Source organism: Alligator mississippiensis, chromosome 14 (genome assembly GCF_030867095.1).
Source record: "Alligator mississippiensis isolate rAllMis1 chromosome 14, rAllMis1, whole genome shotgun sequence".
In the NCBI taxonomy this organism is placed as follows: domain Eukaryota; kingdom Metazoa; phylum Chordata; order Crocodylia; family Alligatoridae; genus Alligator; species Alligator mississippiensis.
The window spans coordinates 30,743,122-30,759,232 of record NC_081837.1 but is presented as its reverse complement, the minus strand read 5'-3'; the positions used below and the strand labels follow the sequence as shown (position 1 = coordinate 30,759,232).

Here is a 16,111-nt window from a genome sequence, read left to right as displayed (position 1 = left end):
CAACTCCTTAGCAGTGACAGCTGCAGATAAGGACATCCTCCTGGGGGGCACTAGAGTAGGGGACCCTGCTTTGGGTCTCCACTGAACAGCCCTACTCCAGCACCAGTATCACTGATGCTTGCCCTGTGGGAACCCAGGCTCAGCCATGGGGGCATCCCCAGAAGCTCACTCGCGGCCCCTATGGGTCCTGCACCTACCTGGTGGTGCCAGAGGGCACAAAATAGCTCCCTGGCATAACAGGAGGCCTGCAGGAGTGTCTGTACTGCCCTACTTGCCAGGGCAGGCAAGCACAGCCCAGCAAGCACCATGGCCTGCTGGGCCCAACCCACAGCTGCAGCCCCGTCGGGAGCGCAGGCATGGTCTTGGCTTTGGGTGTAGTAGGGTCTCAGCTCCATCCCCTCTGCCAGGGACCATTCCTTGGAGAGTGGGGAGCAGAGGCCAGCAGCTGCCATCATTGCCCAGAGCTGTCTTCGGGGAGAGAACAGCTCCCAGAGACACCTAACTCATCCTCTCCTTGTGATACCAATGGGGCTGCCGTCACAGCAGCACATCAGACCCTGTGGCTTCTGCACCTCCCTTCCCAAACCCCTCTGTCGGGGTCTGCTTCAGTAGTGAGCTGTTCAGGGGCTCCCTGCCCTGCCCTTGTCCCAGAAGGAAAAGCATTCCTGATCCCCTATGGTCTATCAAACCAGCTGGTAGTGTGGGATGGGAATAGGGGCTTCCCTAGCTATAACTCCCCCCATGGACTATCTGGGGTTGGCCATAGACATATCTGCTCCCTAGAGCCCTTCTGAACTCCTGGGAGTGGCTAGACCACTTTCCCTAGTGTGAAGTGTGCAGCCCCTCTCCCATGCTGCCAGATGCTAGGCACCCCCACTCTACCTGGCAGCAGCAGGCTATGGCCCTTGTGGAGTGGCTCCCCTGGAGCCAGCAGGGCCTGAAGCTGCCAGGCTGAGCTCAGTGTCTCCTCAAACAGAGCTCCAGACCTGCAGCAGCAGCAGCAGAGCAGAGCAGCTCCAGCAGGTGCCCCTCGCTCACTTCTCTGCTCTGAGCAGGGAGCTGGCAGCCCTGTCTGTCTTGAGTAACATTTTCCCCTCCCGGGCTCTGTGGCCCAGATGAGCTAATGCAGTGACAGCAGCTTCTCCTGGCCTCAGTGCTGGGGGTGGGGATCTGCTCAGGGGGAAGCCACAGACACTTGGAGGTGTTCAGCCAGCCTAAGAGGGTGGGACAAGGCAGAGCACACCACCAGCAAGGGGGCCAGTCCCACTGGGTGGGAGGGGTGAGAGCATGGATAAGGATAGGGTGAGCTCAGTGCCAGCAATGAGTGCATGGAGTCAGCGGCAGTGCCAGAGAAACCAATAATTGGGCCAGGCAGACAGCTGGATCACAGAGAGCAGGGAGCCAAGGGCTGGCTGGGGCAGGGATGCCAGTGGCCAGGCTCCCCACCCCCTGCAGCACATGGACAGCCCCCCAGGTATTTTGGCAGGTGGGAGTTCAGCTCAAGCCTCCTGCCGTGATGGCTTGGAGGCCTCTGACAGGCTCTCAGCCTAACCCAGCCCAGCCTCAGAGCAGCAGTATGAGGGATAGGTAGGTGGAGGATTACCTACCTGCCAAAATCTCCTGCAAGCTCAGCTCAGCACAGGGCTGACCATCTGTCACTCAGTGCTGCCACTGCAGGGCCATGCCCCAGTGGCCCCTCTGCCACACAGGGAGAGGAGAGCAAGCAGGCCTCGGGAAGGGTGGGACAGCTGAGGGGAAGGTGCTGCACTGCTGCCAGGCACTAGTGAATCGATCCCACTTCCTGTAGGTCACTAAATCTGCTGCCAGCCGGTGCCTCCCAGGACAGGTGCTGAACTGCCCTTTCCTCCCAGAGCAGTCTGTGGCAGTCTGCACTGAGGGACTTGGGGGTGGGGGTGGATGGCCACTGAAGGCAAGCTTGCAGTTCAGATCAATCTAAGATATTAGGACTGCGACCACCCAGTCTGATCCCCTGCACAGCATAGGCCAGAGACCCCTGCCCAGGGCTGCTGTATCAAGCTAGGTCCTCTCATGGAGCTCCCTTCACCTCTACAGCAACCCCATCCTGGGTCAAGAGCAGGGTTTGGACATGGGTCTGTGGCTGGGATCTCAACTGCTTCAGCTGAAGGAGTAATTCTATTAGATGCTGGCAGTAGTAGATTGTAATCCAATGAGTGGACCTGCCATTAGTGGGCAGGTGACATGTGCCCTGCATGTGTGTGTTACATTGCTGTCACAGGTTTGCATTACAGGTGCTCCCCAGGAGCAGTTTTGGGGTGACATCAGGGAACACCCGCCCTTGCATGACTCAAACTCCCAGCCACCCCCTGCCATGGCATTGTGTCCTCACCCGTGGTCTCTTGTCTTAGGCTGTCGACACCCTGGGGCCAGAGCCAGGAGCTGCACAGGCCCTCACACCATGGGCTCCAGGTCCTGGCTGGGGCTCCTCAGTGCTACACACACAAAAGCTGTTCAGAATTGTGCCCAGAGCAGCTCAGAGCTTTGGCCCACTGGCACTGGCATTTGATAACCATGGGAATTAATGCGGAGATGCCTGAGAAGACCATGTCCAGAGCTTCTCTCTTTCCCCTGTGCTTGGCCAGGGAGCTGGGTTACATGTGGGTCTCAGTGCACCTTCCAAGCCTGGCTCCCAGCACTAGGTGCTGCCAGGCATTCACTGCACCCATTACTGAATGTTGTGGCTGGTGATGAATGTGCCATCCTGCTTGGGGAGCAAGGCATCCCAGCCTGTCCATGTGACTGCAGCACTCTGGGCTCTACATGGGCTGTCTGAGAGCAGGATCAGGGCTTGGTCTGGCTGTGTGAGGCCCTCACTGAGACCTGCCTGCCTGGGGGACCCTGCCTTCCTTGTGCAATGTGTGTAGATGAGAGGAGAACTGCACCCAAGGTACCTTCTGCAGGGCCTTGGGAGTGTCCTGTACCCTGCTGTCAAGCAGCTGGCACATGCTCAGGCTCCTGAAGTCTCCCTGGGCTTGCCGAAGGGGCTACTCTTTTCATGGGGCAGCTCCCTTAAGCATCTCTGCCAATCCTACCCTGGCCCTCAGGAAATGTGAAAACCCCAGGGAAATGCTGAGAACCCTGCAGTGGTGCCCAGAGGCACAGAGAGGTGCCAGTGCCCTGGCCAGGCTTCTGTAGTGATTTGCATGTGCATCAGCCTAGATAATCCCTGAAGAGAGAGCATATCTGAATGCCACAGTGACGCTATTGCCTACTGGGCACAGGGCAGTGCCCTCCCATGCCCTAGCTCCTCAGGGGTGCCTGGGGCTGGGCCTGTCCAGCATTGTCAGAGTATTACTGCACATCACGGAGACCACACTCGGAAGGGTGAGTGCTGCCAGCTGAGCTCCACCCATGATGAGTCACGGCAGGAGGGGACCCAGCAAGCAAGGGCAGGGCTCCCCTCCAGCCTGTCTGCTTTGCTTAATGTTTGGCTTGCAGTTCCAGAGCAACAGCTCCCTGCAGGTCTGGGCGCATGTATTCCTTATGGCACACTGGCTGTGAAGATGCCAGCACTTGCAGTTGGGCGAGTGAGACCAACCTACAAGGGACTGGCTGGAAGAGAGTTTGTGAGATCGTGGCCCAAGTATACAGAAACCCAGTGGGAGCAGGCTGAGCCACTCCAGGCGTTCACATGCCTCCCACACCAGACCCATGAGGTCAGGGAACAGGCATGGAGACTGGATGAACCAGGCACACAGCAAAGGGGAGCTGAATGCATGCAAGGTTTGCATGCACAGAAGAGGTGTGCAGAGAGGAACTCTCCGCAGCGAGTGTGCATATCAAATCCTGGCTGAGGTCACCCCAGCCTTATGAATGCCTCTGGATTTCGAGATGATCTCCCTTTTGTCCATTTCCTTTTGTGCTCTGATGAGTCAGCAAAGCAGACAATGAAACTCATGTCTGGGTCAATGCTGGGTGTGTATTCCCTGCCTGCAGGTGTCTGGGTGAGGCATCTGGGATCCTCCAGGTGACTCCTGGGTCTAAAAAGGGGGATGGGAGAGGGTGAGACTGGAGCACAGTCCCAACTTGCAGCCTCTGCTACCCCTGCCTTAGGGTCTCCATGCAGAGCCCTTCTGCTGCCCTCCATCCCAGCTGCACTCTCTCCTCCTTGTCCTCTCTGCCACGCTCCCAGGTTCAGGTATTGTAACAATGGGGCAGCCCATTTGCAAGCCTACAGTCTCCCCATGATCAGGATGGTCAGGCCCAAACAGAGGCAGTGGGACGTGAGCGTGCAGGTTACCAGCTTGGGCTGTGGCTCTCTGCATCCCCAGGTGGGGGTAGCTTGCTGATGCCAGGTTTCATGAAGCTCTTCCTGGGGAAATGTGTGATGTCCAGAGAAATCGCCCCCTGGCGGATGGCTCAGGAGCTGTTGGCGGCTTTGAGCCTGACATGCAGGGCTCCAAAGCCTACATTTAATTCCAGCTTAACAAGACAGCTCTTGTGTTTCAACACAATGATCAAAACCATCTCCGCTGGGCTGCTGTGCCCAGCCCTGCCCCACCCTGCTCTGCCTCTAGCCAGATCTCCCAACCCCCTGCTTTCCATGACTGCTTTGCATTTCACATCTAGTGGCTACTTTACAGAAGGTGAAGGGAAGGGCTTGGAATGGGAGTGTGAGTAGGACCAGGATGCTGCTCCCACTTTCTCTGTGGGGCAGCTATGCTCTTCCAGGCCCACACTTATGCTTCCCTGCAGCTCCCCAGGTCTGACTCCCCTGTAAGCAAATGCAGGCAAGGGTCACAGGGACAAAATGCGCTGAGTGCACAGAAAAGGCATGGAGACCCGCCTTGGGAGCCATGTCCCTGCTGCTGCTGCAGCACTGCTCTTTGGCACAGTAGATCCTGGGATAGGCCTGGGAGCAGAGTGCATGGCTCTGTTCCTGTTCTGTACAGAGCCCCTGGAAGGAGGGGGTGACACAAATGAGGACGGTGAAGGGGCAGCAGGAGTGGTGGGAATAAAGTGAAGGAGTCAGATAGGAGGAAGAAAGGGATTACGGTTAAAACAGTGGCCCAGCCCTCTAGGTTAGTAATTCACCATCATGGCTGTGCCCCAAACTTGCTGTGTGGCCTTGGGCCATAAATCCCAAAGCCAAGCAGTCTTATCTTCAAAATGCAGAGCACCTGCAGCCTCTGGTGCCTGAACGATAGCAACATGGGACCCAGGGCTGGGACTGCTGCCTTGCATTTACTGTCCTTGGGCCACATGCCCCTAATCTCTCCTCTGTCTTCCCTGCAGCTCCCTGGAAATGACCTGCTATGACAGTGATGAGGCGAACCCCAGGAGTGTGTCCAGCCTGTCCAACCGCTCCTCCCCACTGTCCTGGCGCTATGGGCAATCCAGCCCTCGCCTGCAGGCTGGAGATGCACCCTCTGTGGGTGGGAGCTGCCGCTCAGAGGGCACTCCCAGTTGGTACATGCATGGGGAGCGTGCACACTACTCCCACACCATGCCCATGCGCAGCCCCAGTAAGCTGAGCCACATCTCCCGGCTGGAGCTTGTCGAATCATTGGACACTGACGATGTGGATCTGAAGTCCGGGTACATGAGCGACAGCGACCTGATGGGGAAGACCCTGACGGAGGATGATGACATCACCACAGGGTGAGTACCAATGCTGGCTGCCAGCACCTGGAGGCAGGCAGTCTGGAGTCAGCCATTTCTGGCCTGATCAGGGTTTTAGCAAGCAAATAAAAGCTTTCCCTAGTCTGACCTAAGCCAAATGGTCATGTTTATACCAAGAGAGGTAATGTGAATGCATGGAAGACCTCAGTAGCCTTCCCCTGTGCATTTCTGATGGATGATGGGGTCTGTGGCTAGTATTGTTTAGCATCTGGTGGCCTCTAAAGCCATCAAGATGCAAAGTGTCAGCATCCTTTGCAGTCCTGGTGCCCAGCGTTCCCTCTAAGCTGTGTGGTGTGCGCGGCCGCGTAGGCGCACCTGGCAGCATGGCATGAGCGTGCCTGCATGGCCACGCGTGCCGCGCAGCTTAGAGGGAACGTTGCTGGTGTCTTGCTGGAAGTGCAGCACATCTGAGGTGAATGCAGGCTGCTGGGGTTTTTTCTGAAAGGGATGTTTGTCTGGCAGGCCGGGCACTTAGGGACCAACACATTTAATCCTGGTTTCAGAAACTATAATGGTTCTAGATCTGGCCCCGACACCCAACCCACACTGTTAAGCTGTGGGGCTGTGGGAGCCTGAAGGGCAGTGTAACAAAGGACAGGGGAGAGAGGGCAGAGGGCCATTGGCGTGCTGGGAGGCATCTGGTAGTCTGGCTTTGTGTTGGCTCCCTCCACTATGGTGAAAGGGAGAAAGGAGCACATGGGAATGCCTGGTGCCTGTTCCTACAAGGGTCCAGAGCTCTGGCCATGTCCCCAGAAATCAGCAGAGCCCCACTGACTGCAGTAGAGGTCTCTTGATTTACATCCACTGAGGGCCTGGCCCTTCAACTCTAAGGACATGCTCTGGGATACATTGGCTGCCCCACCCAGAGTGCAGCAGGCATATGGCATGGGCAGGCGCACTGTGGCAATCAGAAGGACATGGTTGCAAGGTCCAGCCAGTTCCTTGGGCATGGGATCAGAGTGATAAGATGCAGGGGACTAGCGGGCCTCTGGTGACTCCACCTGAGCTCCCCTTCCCTATGCCCACAGGTGAGGAAGGGCTATAAATGGACACCTGGGAAGCAGCTGGGGCTGAGCTGCACAGCCAGGGGCCCAGGACTGCGGGAACTCCAACCAAGGCGTCTTTGGTACCTCCTTCCTTCATGGTTAGTCCCTGTTGGCAACATCAGCTGTATTGGAGGAGCCCTGCTGGTGACAGCTGTGCTGGGTCACCCCAGGGATGAGGAGGAGCATGCTGTGTAACAAGGGGTTGCCGGCCCCCAGCTGTGTCCAGAAGTGTGTGAGAGGGTGGTGTCCAGTGATTCCCATCAAGTGCCCCCAAGTCCTTCTTGCTGCTGCCCAGCCAGTCCATGCACGTTGTGCTCATGGTCCCCTGGCAGGGAGAGCATGGGGCCTGATCCTGCAGTGCTTCATTGCCTCATTCCCTAGGACAGCAGTGGACTGGGATCTGTGATGCAGCTCAGCTCTGTGCTTCCGGCGACAAGAGCATTTGGCCTTGTTTGTGCCTTGTGGCTGGGGAGGAGTGGAAATTCTGGGGCTGAGGTATTATGTCATGCATTTTCCATGTATCCCTGGAATCATTAGAAATGCAAAAACACCCTGCGCCTCCTTCATGGGGCAAGGCATCTCTGGGGGCCTAAAATGCTCTGGCAGCAGAGGAAGCCCCGTACTGCCTTGTGGCTTCCCAGTGGAAGTCTGCAGATGTGCGAGTCCTGACCCCTGAGTCCCCAGATTGTGTTGTATCCCATGGGAGAAGGTCACACTCATCCAGGTGTTACTGGCACTAGGGTGTTGAAGTAGCAGGGCCAAGCGATCGGAGTCCCTGCTGCAGGGAAGTGAGATGTTGCAGGGCAGCTGAAGGGAGATGCAGGGAGGAGCTGGAGGTTCGGTCCTGGGAGGAGCAGAGCTCTCTCAGATTCCAGGGGCTGTTAGGACAGTCAGTATTGTTTAGCCTCTTCCAGGATCCCCAGTAGGAGGGAGGCCCCTCAGCTCCTGGCCTGGGCAAGAGCAGATTGTCTGCAAGCACACCCCCTGCACACAGGCTCCCAGGCTGCGCAAGCCTGCTGCCTTCCAGTGCCAAGCTGCTGTGAGTGTGGCAGTCTGAGGGGGACGGAGGGGTGGGTGTTCTTGGGTTTGAGGCTTGTGTTGTTTTATTTTAAAAAGCAGCCCTTCCCATGCTGATCCCAGCGAGCTATCGAGATGCTGCCTCAGGGTTTCTTGTTCAACAAAAATCTAGTCCCCTTCCCTCCCCCTGACTCTGGCCAGGGGCCAGGATTTCCACACATTGGAGGTTTCCTGTTTCAGTGCATGAGAAAATAAATAACTCTGGTATTTGATTTGTCCCAGATCCTGGAGAGGTACTTGGCCTGTTTCACTGCTGTGTGAGCTCTGCTGCGGGATGCTCCTAGTCACGTCAGCTCTTCGCGGTGTCTGGAGATCGCCCGCATGGCTGGGGGTCATGCAGGGACTCAGCCCCATGTATGGGACCATGAGTCCCCTTTGTTTCTCTTGTCTCACATACCTTCAACCTCCTCCCACTGGAGGAGCCCAGTCCCTTTAACACCCTCATCCCTTTCTTTTTGGCTCAGACAGACAAGTGTCATGGGAGGCATAAAAGCAGGGGAGCAGGCTGTGGGGAGAGGAGGGGCTGTGGCTAGCTCTGCTCTGCTTTGGTATATGCCACCAGACTGCTGCAGCCACTGGTGGCAGAGCCGCCCTGGCAAGGGGGCTGCCGTGCACGTGTCTGAGCCGGGCCCTCCTGCAGTACCAGTTGACCTCAAGCACTGGATTCACTGGCCCCATTGCCCTTGTTTGGGGTGGAGGGCAGAGGAGCGATCGTCTTGTTGTAGCTCCAGTTTGGGTCTTGCTCTGTGCTTGTGCCAAAGGCTGCCCTCAGCTGACCTAGATGTCAGCAAGTACCTGGCTGCTTGGCCTGGGGAGTTCAAGGCAGCCTGATCTGATGCTTGCTGTGTCTCTCCCTTGGAGTGCTCTTGGCTGCAGCCTGGTGTCTTTGACCACAATGGACTGCTGATCTGCAGTCCTGATTGCTGTGTGGGGAGTGGGAAGTGGGAACATGGCCAGCAGCTTGCGGTGGCCCTCAATGCTTTGAGCACAGGCATGAGGCCCTGCACCAGCTGCTGGCTAATTATTGATGATGAGGCCGAGTCAAAAGCAAAGCCTGTGTGTCTTCAGGGGGCTCCATTGAAATGGCACTTGCAGTACTGACAGGGTTATCATTACTGTCACTCCAGAGAAGGAGTCTGCCCTTGACTCCTGGACCACCCTCCCCTCCCACTAGGAAGCATAATTGGAGCCTGTGCAGGTGACTTGGGCTAAGTACAGGCCTACTAGTGGGCTGGGGCAGATCAGCGCTGGCTCCATTATTCAGTAGGCTCTGCAGTAAATCAGGGGTAACTCCATTAAGCCTGGTTCTGTTTTTACCCAACTGATGTAAATCAGGACTAACCCCATAGGACCCAATGACTTGGGTACCTGAATAAATAATAAAGAATAACATAAGCAGAAATTGCATCTGCTCTCCCCACCTTGTCCCTACTCAAGACCCCCTCCCTCAGATCTGCTACACAGTGCTAGAGCAGAAACTCTCTGACCAAGGGCCCAGTTCTTTCTATATTGGTCCTGTGTGTGGGCTCACTGGCAAGTCCAGAGAGCAGGCAGTCATTCCTGGTTGCAAAATAGTGGGAGGCCCAGTTTCCTCCCAGTTCCTTTGCTCCTGGATGGCGGGTGCCAGGAGCAGCTGAACTGGGACTTGGCTTTATCCCCATCAGCAGCCAAGGTCAGCCTCTGGAAAAGAGTGCAGATGCTATGGTGGGATAGATGCTGAGGCCTGATTGGTACAGGGCCATGCAGCACAAGCATTTCGTGCACACAGAGCCTTGGGGCTGGGAGGCTGGAAGCCATAGTACAGAAGCGCAGGGATCAGTTTTGCTCCAGGGAGCAGTCCTGTAAGAGGTGCTGAATGCCAGCTCAGTCCCAAGTCACCCACAGGAGCTCAAGCAACCCTATAAGGTTTTTAGATGGCTGGGGCAGATTCGTGGAGCAGCCAGGGGGTTTCGCAGCCAAGGGAAATGAACTTCCATGGGGAAAGGCGGATGCCACCTGTCCCAGATTGCTGGCTGTTGCCACCCTCCATGCTGCTTTGCTGTTGGACTCTGGGTCCAGCTCTCTCCTTTATGTAAAGCACCCAGACAGAGGGGATTAATTTCCTCCTACTCCTACCAAACACTGAGCTGTCAGGGAGAAGCAGCCTGAAGCCCTGCATGGCCGAGGCTCGTGCGACCCCTCCTCCTCGCTGCGGGTCTGGCTCTGTGGTTTGGGGGGAGGGCTGTCAGACCTGCCTGCATGCATGCTGCCTTTGGGAGTGCTGGGGCAAGCAGAGGGTGGTTTGCCCTTGGCATCTTTGTGCTCATAAGCCCCTCCCCACTGCAATGCTTTGCTCTGCTCTGATGCACTCCCTTCGTTGTGGCCAGCAGGCAGCCTGACCTCTGCTGCATCATATCCTGGGGTCCTGGCCATTCTGGGGGCCTCTTGTAGGTTTTTCAATACCAGGGATTTTAATACTTGCCCTCTGTGCTTCCATTTCCCTACCGCCTTTGTGATCACTTGAAGACCTGTCAGTGGGAAGCACAACAGTGACCCCCACGGATTAGCCTCCGCTATTGAACATGGGGGCACTTGCACTCTTGACCAGCCCCTGCTGTGGTAGAAGCAGGTAATGTGTCCAGGTTCAAAAGAGGGAGTGGATAAACTAATGAATGAGAGGTCTGTTAGTGGCTATTGAGCAGAATGCTTGGAGGTGTTTCCTCTCTAACCCAACAAATGGTGGATTCCAGAGAGGGTATTGAATGGGGACTAGACCACTCCAGAGAAATCCAGTTCAGTGCACTTCCTCTATACCTATGGCATCCACCTTTGCTGGATACTGGGGTGATGGACCATTTGTCTGACCCAGTCGGACACTGCTTATGTTCTTATGATCTGCAATTGGTTCGATGCATCCTAAGACAAAAGTCCCCTCCCATATTTGCTGTCTCACTTTCCAGGGCACAGAGTCTGAGTGATGCCAGCCCTGTTCTGGGAGTGCAGGCTCCTCAGAGGGTTGAGACTATATTCCTTGTTGCTGCTAATCCAGACTCCATCTAGGCTGCATCCTTGATGAAATATTGACAGAGCAGCTGCTTTACTTAAGATACAGATACTTCTGCATGCCATGCAGTCCCTGCCCTAGCAATGGCTTCCTTTCCAGTTCCTTTCCCCATGTGGCCTCAAGTGACCACAGGCAGGCCCCAAAGCTACTCACAAGCATCCTTGGCACCAAATCTCCTCTGAAACACTGAGAAGGAGCCCAGGGCCTGCTCTGCTCCCCATACCTCTGGCCATGGCCTCACAGACCCCAGGGTGAGAAGCAGTGTCTAGGCTGTACCAGGACCCATACCATCTCCCATGGTCCACAGAGTTCCCTCTGCTCAGGGGTAGGGTGGGGAGGTCTTGCCTGTGCTACACAAGCATGGGGGTTACATGAACACAGTCAGATTCACAGTCCTGCCTTTAATTCCCCACTAGCATACTCTGACCTAGAATCAGTAGGATGCCGTCGCTGCCCGAGCCAGGCCCCTGGCAGTAATGGAGCAGCAGAGCACTCTAAATGGTGCCATTAGTTACCCCAGACTGGGTTGCTCCTGCATTAGGAGGCGAGGCCCTTTGTAGTGAGGCAGCTTTATGGGGCAGTAGGACACAGCTGGTGCAGAGCTATTAGTGTTAAACCAGGGGCAAGCAGATGAACTCTTATCTCTCACACCTCCCCTCACATCCCTTGCTGAAGCCTTAAATGAGTGCTCCCACTGTCTTTGATCACAGCATGCCCCAGTGCTTGCTGGGTTAATTCATCTTGGCACCTTATTTGGAGAGCAGCATTGGCCACAAGCAATGGGAGCAAGCTCTGAATGCTACCATTTAAACCTCACTAACTCAGGTCATGGGTACTGGCACTAGCACCTCTCTGTATGATAGGCTAGGGAAGTGTATCAGTAGGATCGTATGCATGCCCATGTGTGTGATTGCAGGTGTGGAAGTGCCCAGGGTTTCTCAGTGTGCAGAAGCATGTATGTGTGGATGAGTGTCAGGGAATGTGTGCATGGTTTTGTGGAGTTGTTGAAGCTTGGTGCCTGTATGGGATTGTATGGATGGTGCCTGTTCATGTGTTTGTGCATACTTCCTGCATGTGTGTCTGTGTGAATACAGGGGGTGTGTATGTGTGCGTGCATGTGTGCATGCACACGCAGGCATGCACTCAGAGGGAGGCAGAATGGCCATAAAGATATATTTCACTCTCCTGGGAAGTCTGTGGCCTTGTGTATTTCAGAAGATGTTTGCAAAAGAGCCAGTGAAGTGTCTTGCTTTTCAGAGTCAGTAATCCTAAATCAACTTGAGCGTATTTTTACTGTGAGCAGTGATGATGAACTAAGAAAGTCCCTGGCTGGGAGTGGACATGTGAGTTGGCATGCACATGTGTGAGCACGCACATACTCTGGGACTTATGTGGAACCGAAACTTCTCAAGGTTGCAGCAGTGGGGTGCCGATGCTGGGCCTACCCTCCACAGGGTTGTTAATGATTTGTATGGGCAGAAGCTGCCCACCTGGGGGAGAATGCAGCTCAGTGATGTAGTGTTGTTCCCAGGCAAATGCCACTCATCAGCAATAGTGGATTGAGCAGCTCTGGGATGTCTGCATCATTGCCATATTGCTTGCACAAGACTGGTGCCTTTTGGGGTAACTGGAGAGCCTATAAGTGATGCTCACAGGCCCCTATGAAGAGCCCAGCCTAGTGTGCTTCACAAGGACAGCTCACACATGGCGGTATCCTGTGTGTTGGCAACTGAGATTGCCGAGAGACAGAGGCACCCTGGGGACCTTTCAGAGCATTTATCACTCACGCGGCAAGGAGATTGTTAGCAAGTCTCTAACCGCACTCACCACTGTCCTGGTTACGGGGCACCAGGGAGCTATTGTGGGGATGGACTTTATCAGCTCTGGATTCCCCTGCCACTCACCACAGTGCAAAAACCATGCCTACCCCCTCGTGGGCACATCCATTTGGAAGAAGACTCAGAGTAGGGCCGGGCATACACTGACTCTGTGGCTGGGACCTGCTACTCCTTTGTGACTGCCCCTCTCCTTGGGGTGAGTGGGTGCTGGGCAAGGAGCTAAAGCCCTGTCTGGGGAGATGAGCTACCAGTTCTCACCACCTTTTGCAGGGGATCTTGTCCTTTTCTTCCCAGTCATTCCTGGTTTTCCCCTGCTTTCTTGGATGCACCCCCACAGGGTAGGCAGCTGGCTGGCTGTGCCAGTGATGGTTGGTGTGCCTCACAGCAGAAGGCGCCAGGGATGGAGAGCTCCCATGCTCTGGCAGGCTGTGGCACAAGGCCCGAGGGGTCAGAGGCTCACCTGCCTCCAGACAAGTCTCGAAAGTGCTGCACAGCGTTCAGTTGGAGGGGGGAGACTTGTCCTGGGCATTTATATCTTTCTTCTTCCAGCACAGTGGGACCTGAATCCAAGTGCCCCTGGGATTGGAGCTTTGTGGAGCCAGGAACCCAGGTCCGGGGGGCTTGTTCCCCGGCCAGGCAGGCAGTGCTGGGGAAGTCTGGGAAGCAGCCCTGTCTTTTGCAGATGTTTAAGCAGAGAATGATGCTTCAGGAAAGGCACAGAGCAGTTTCCATGGCAGCACAGCCAGGCTGCTGCTGCTGGGCCCACTGCACAGCCGATGGATGTACAGAGGGTCTAGAAGAACCCCTCAGCTGGCAATGGCCTCTGCTTACCTGCACAAAACAGGCTGTGGATTTCCCACTTGTCAAGGACCCATGTCACACCCAAGTATTGTGTCTGCCTTTCCCAGATTTTCCAGCAAAGACTGGATCCTTGCTTCTGAGTCCAGGGTGATCCCTACTGCTGCCCAGCCATCAAATAGCACAGGGCTTCCTCAGGACCAGCCTAGCCCTGACCTCTTTGATTGGGACACACACTATCCCCCCACCTCCTCCAGGCACTCACAAGTGCTCCAGAAGGAAAGGCACTGGCAGCTTAATTGGCAGAGCTGTGACACAGCAGTTGTCTCATGGTCTCTGGATGGGTAGTTGAATGGTTTGGGTAAGGGACCTGCAGTCTGGACCCATAGGCCCTATCCCAGCTCCTGTACTGGTTGTCTTTCAGGAAGGTATTGGTTCAAAGGGGGGAGCTGAATGTAGGTGCTGCAGCTTTTCTGCAGCAGAAAAAAGACATTACTGTTGCCATGCTGTTGACTTTCAGCTCTTTATCATGCAGTTTCCCCATCTAGATGGGAGCAGAGGGCAGACACTGGTTCTTTTGAGAGGAACATTAAGAGTCACAAGCTCCAACATCAGTGTAGTGACCTTTCAAAATCATAAATCACAAGGTTAGTTGAATCCTGACGACTATAGCTGCACTTCATTCAGGGTGGTTCCATCAGAGCAATCTCTCCGTGATGCAGGCTGCAGCCTTGCCATTGGTAATGCCTTTTCCTTTGGGAAAAGACATTCCAAAGGAAGAGATGAGTTTAGAAAGGCAAGGAGAGATCTGTGGGTAATCTCTGAACCAGTCAGCTAGCAGAGATTTGCATGTGCTATATGATTGCTCATCAAAGAAATCAGCTCCACCCAATCAAGAGGCATCATTTGCCTATGCAGTTTGGTTCATTATGATTCCTCCAGGCCTCTGTATGGCTGACCTGCAAGGAGGTGAATGCTAGAAACATCCTGCGGCAGCGCATGGCTGGGAATGGCTTGTGGTGCATACAGAGCCTATCTGCATGCTTCCCAGGGAGGATGATAATTTAACCGAATGTTTTGAGATACCTGCATAAAAGGAAATATTGAGAAGTAGCTATCTATTATTGCTGTAGCGGCTAGGGGTCTGAGACAAAGAACACAGCCCACCAGCACGAGGTGCCATACCCACCTAGAGTGGAAAGATAGTGCTGGCTTCAGGTGCTGTTTACATGCCAAATATTCTTTCTCCTGGTACAACCTGGTGGGCTTTGGTGCAAAGCCTGAAGCTGCCCTGCCCTGGAAAAAAGCAGGCTAGAACAGACCTACCATGGTTTCCCTTCTGCTCATGTCCTAAACCGTAGAGGGCAGTGGTGGGATCAGGGGCATGGCTGCCTGTGGTTCACTGTGTCTCTATAAACATGGACCTCTATACCAGCCTTAGCTGGAGTACAACCACTGTGCTCCATGTCAAGCTGATATTAGTGCAACCTGATGCATCCAGAGGAACTGTCTCCAGGAATACCCTGAAATGTTTGTGTTGGCTGCCTTAGAGCCTCCCCCAGCTGCCCTCACTGATACTGTCACTCTGTCCCTTCAACCGTGAGCATCTCCACTCACACTTCAGCAGGGGGAAGGGAAGGCAGAAAGAAACATTGCCAGCCCTAGGGCAAGTCAATGTGTCGGGTCCTGACACCCCCAGAGGGCCTGTGGACCACTGAATGCATTCTAGGAGGGGATTCAGAGGGTCGCTGCTGCAGTGGGGTCTGTGTTTGCTCACAACCAGGGACACGGCTTTCAGCAAGCCTCACATTGTGCTGTGCGGAGGGATCCTCGTGCAATGCCTTGCGTCCAGTCTGCCTGCTGTTCTGTCCCTGCAGCACCTGCCTGGGAAACATCTACCCCTAGGAAATGGGCATTTGGGCAGACCCCAAATAGCAGTGCTGGTTTCAGGTCGGAATAGAGGAGCAGCTATAGAACTGGGGGTGAGGAACAGGACTGGCCAGGGAGGAGGTGCGCTAGCCGAGCTGGAAGGAGAGATGGGGGGGTAGGGGGTTTGAAATCAAAGTAGGTGCTCAGGGGAATGGAGAGGATTCAAGGACCTGTGTATGGGGCAGCCCAAGTCTGTGAGCAGGCCATGACTGAGGTGTGGGGGAGATCCTGTGGGGGTTGTCTTGTCTGAAGGGTCATCAGAGAGGTGGACAGAGTGCTCTGTTACAGCTAGGTGTAGCCCATAATTTAGCATTTTCTTCCCACTTTAGTCCCAACTAGGCCTTTGCCTTCAGCTCTTCAGGAAGGGTCTCCAGTACCCCTAGATCCTTGAGTCTACATAGAACTGGCAGGACCCTCATTTAGAAGGATTCACTTGGAAGCGGCGCACACAGCGGGCAGCCCAGAGCTCACCCTGCATAGCTCAGTGGGAGAAGGGCCCACACTGAGTGTGCTGGGGTTCATGGTTGTGAGCCTGAGGTTTTGGCCCTAAAGTCCTTACTCTTGGGTAAACTGCCAATGCACACTGCAGCTGCAAGTGCCAGTTCCCGTTGAAATATTGGAGACAACTTGCTGTCACCAGCACACCAGGAGAGCAGGCTGGATGGTCTTGGCCAAAAAAACCTAAAAGAAGTGGAAAATGATTGAACGCTTAATGGTGA

At 55.0% G+C, this 16,111-nt stretch overlaps 1 protein-coding gene across 6 annotated transcripts in view; it reads left to right on the top strand.

The window, feature by feature from the left end:
• NAV1 (neuron navigator 1) overlaps nt 1-16,111 on the top strand; it is a 249,457-nt gene that overhangs the window by 153,716 nt on the left and 79,630 nt on the right. For all 6 annotated transcript variants that reach the window (XM_059717301.1, XM_059717302.1, XM_059717298.1 and 3 more), the window contains one exon: nt 5,275-5,640. In XM_059717301.1, coding sequence (XP_059573284.1) covers nt 5,275-5,640 — 366 coding nt within the window. The remainder of the gene's footprint in view (nt 1-5,274; nt 5,641-16,111) is intronic.